This window comes from Etheostoma cragini, chromosome 8, assembly GCF_013103735.1.
Source record: "Etheostoma cragini isolate CJK2018 chromosome 8, CSU_Ecrag_1.0, whole genome shotgun sequence".
Classification (NCBI taxonomy): domain Eukaryota; kingdom Metazoa; phylum Chordata; class Actinopteri; order Perciformes; family Percidae; genus Etheostoma; species Etheostoma cragini.
Window position 1 is genome coordinate 131,972 of NC_048414.1, and position 1,173 is coordinate 133,144.

General features: G+C 44.0%; 1 protein-coding gene across 1 annotated transcript in view; it reads right to left on the reverse strand.

Annotated features, from left to right (window-relative positions):
- LOC117948946 (fibroblast growth factor receptor substrate 2-like) overlaps positions 1 to 872 on the reverse strand; it is a 6,763-nt gene extending 5,891 nt beyond the window's left edge. The window contains exon 1 of the mRNA XM_034878917.1: positions 816 to 872. Within this exon, the coding sequence (XP_034734808.1) occupies positions 816 to 872 (57 nt within the window). The remainder of the gene's footprint in view (positions 1 to 815) is intronic.
- Between the last annotated feature and the right edge of the window lie 301 nt (positions 873 to 1,173).

Sequence of the window (1,173 nt, forward strand, 5' to 3'; positions counted from 1 at the left end):
AGGGAACATTAGGGAACACTAGGGAATATTAGGCAAACATTAGGGAAACATTAGGGGAATATTAGGGGAACATTAAGGAACATTAGGGATAATGAGGGGAACATTAACTCTCTATATCACAACTATGACAAAAGAAAGAAAGAGACTGAAAAGAAATGAAAAGTGATTTTTAAAAAGTGACAAATGTTGGAAAAAGATGCTAAAATATAAAAAAACAAAGTGACCAAAACCGCCAAAACCATTAAAACCGCCAAAACCACTACAAACAACAAAACCACCCAAAACACAAAAAAACGTTGCCAAAGGCAACCAAAACGGAGGATAATTGGGGAAAATGAGCATATTTACAAAAAAAAAAATGAAATAAATATTAAAAAGTGACAAAATAATTTAAAAAAAATCAACCAAAACGTAGAAAAAACACAAAATTGAAATTTCAAACTCAAAAAAACACAAAATTGCAGGTCGACGGGATGGGTTCCATTTTGTTGTTGTTAAATCCTGTTCCCAGCAACACAGGTCGGGGTGTCTACACCGGATCCTGGTCCAAGTGACCTGGGTCGGGGTGTTCCAAGTGACCCGGGTCTGGGTGTCTACACCAGATCCTGTTCCCAGTGACCCGGTATGGATGTTCCCTGTGACCCGGGGCTGGGTGTCTACACCGGATCCTGTTCCCAGTGACCCGGTTCTGGGTGTATACAACTGATCCTGTTCCCAGTGACCAGGGTCTGGGGTCTACACCGGACTAAGTGATGGGTGAGGCTAGAATGGATACACCTACGGCGACCCCACTTACACACAAAACACCCTGTTACCTTCAAAAGAAGTTCGTGATTTTGGTTCAAACTCCCCAGGGGATGGAGCACGCGCATCTTGGGTCAAAGTAGTTAACATTTATAATTATATTAGCGCATACTTTGCGATATCTTGCGTCACTTCCGGCCGTAGCTGTATCCATTCTAGCCACCGCCGCTGTAATGGAAGCTAGCTAGTTAGCGCTAAGCTAATCTGACCTCACACAGATTTCAGCTAATTAGCTCCAGGGGGCTAAATCCAGTTAGCAGCCCTGGCTATGAGTTAAAGCGGGGGTAGGCACCGTGGAACTTACCCGGGCAGGGTGGTGGTTCTCTCCGGACTTCAGGGGAAGTTTTCGGCAACTCCGAGTGAAACCAA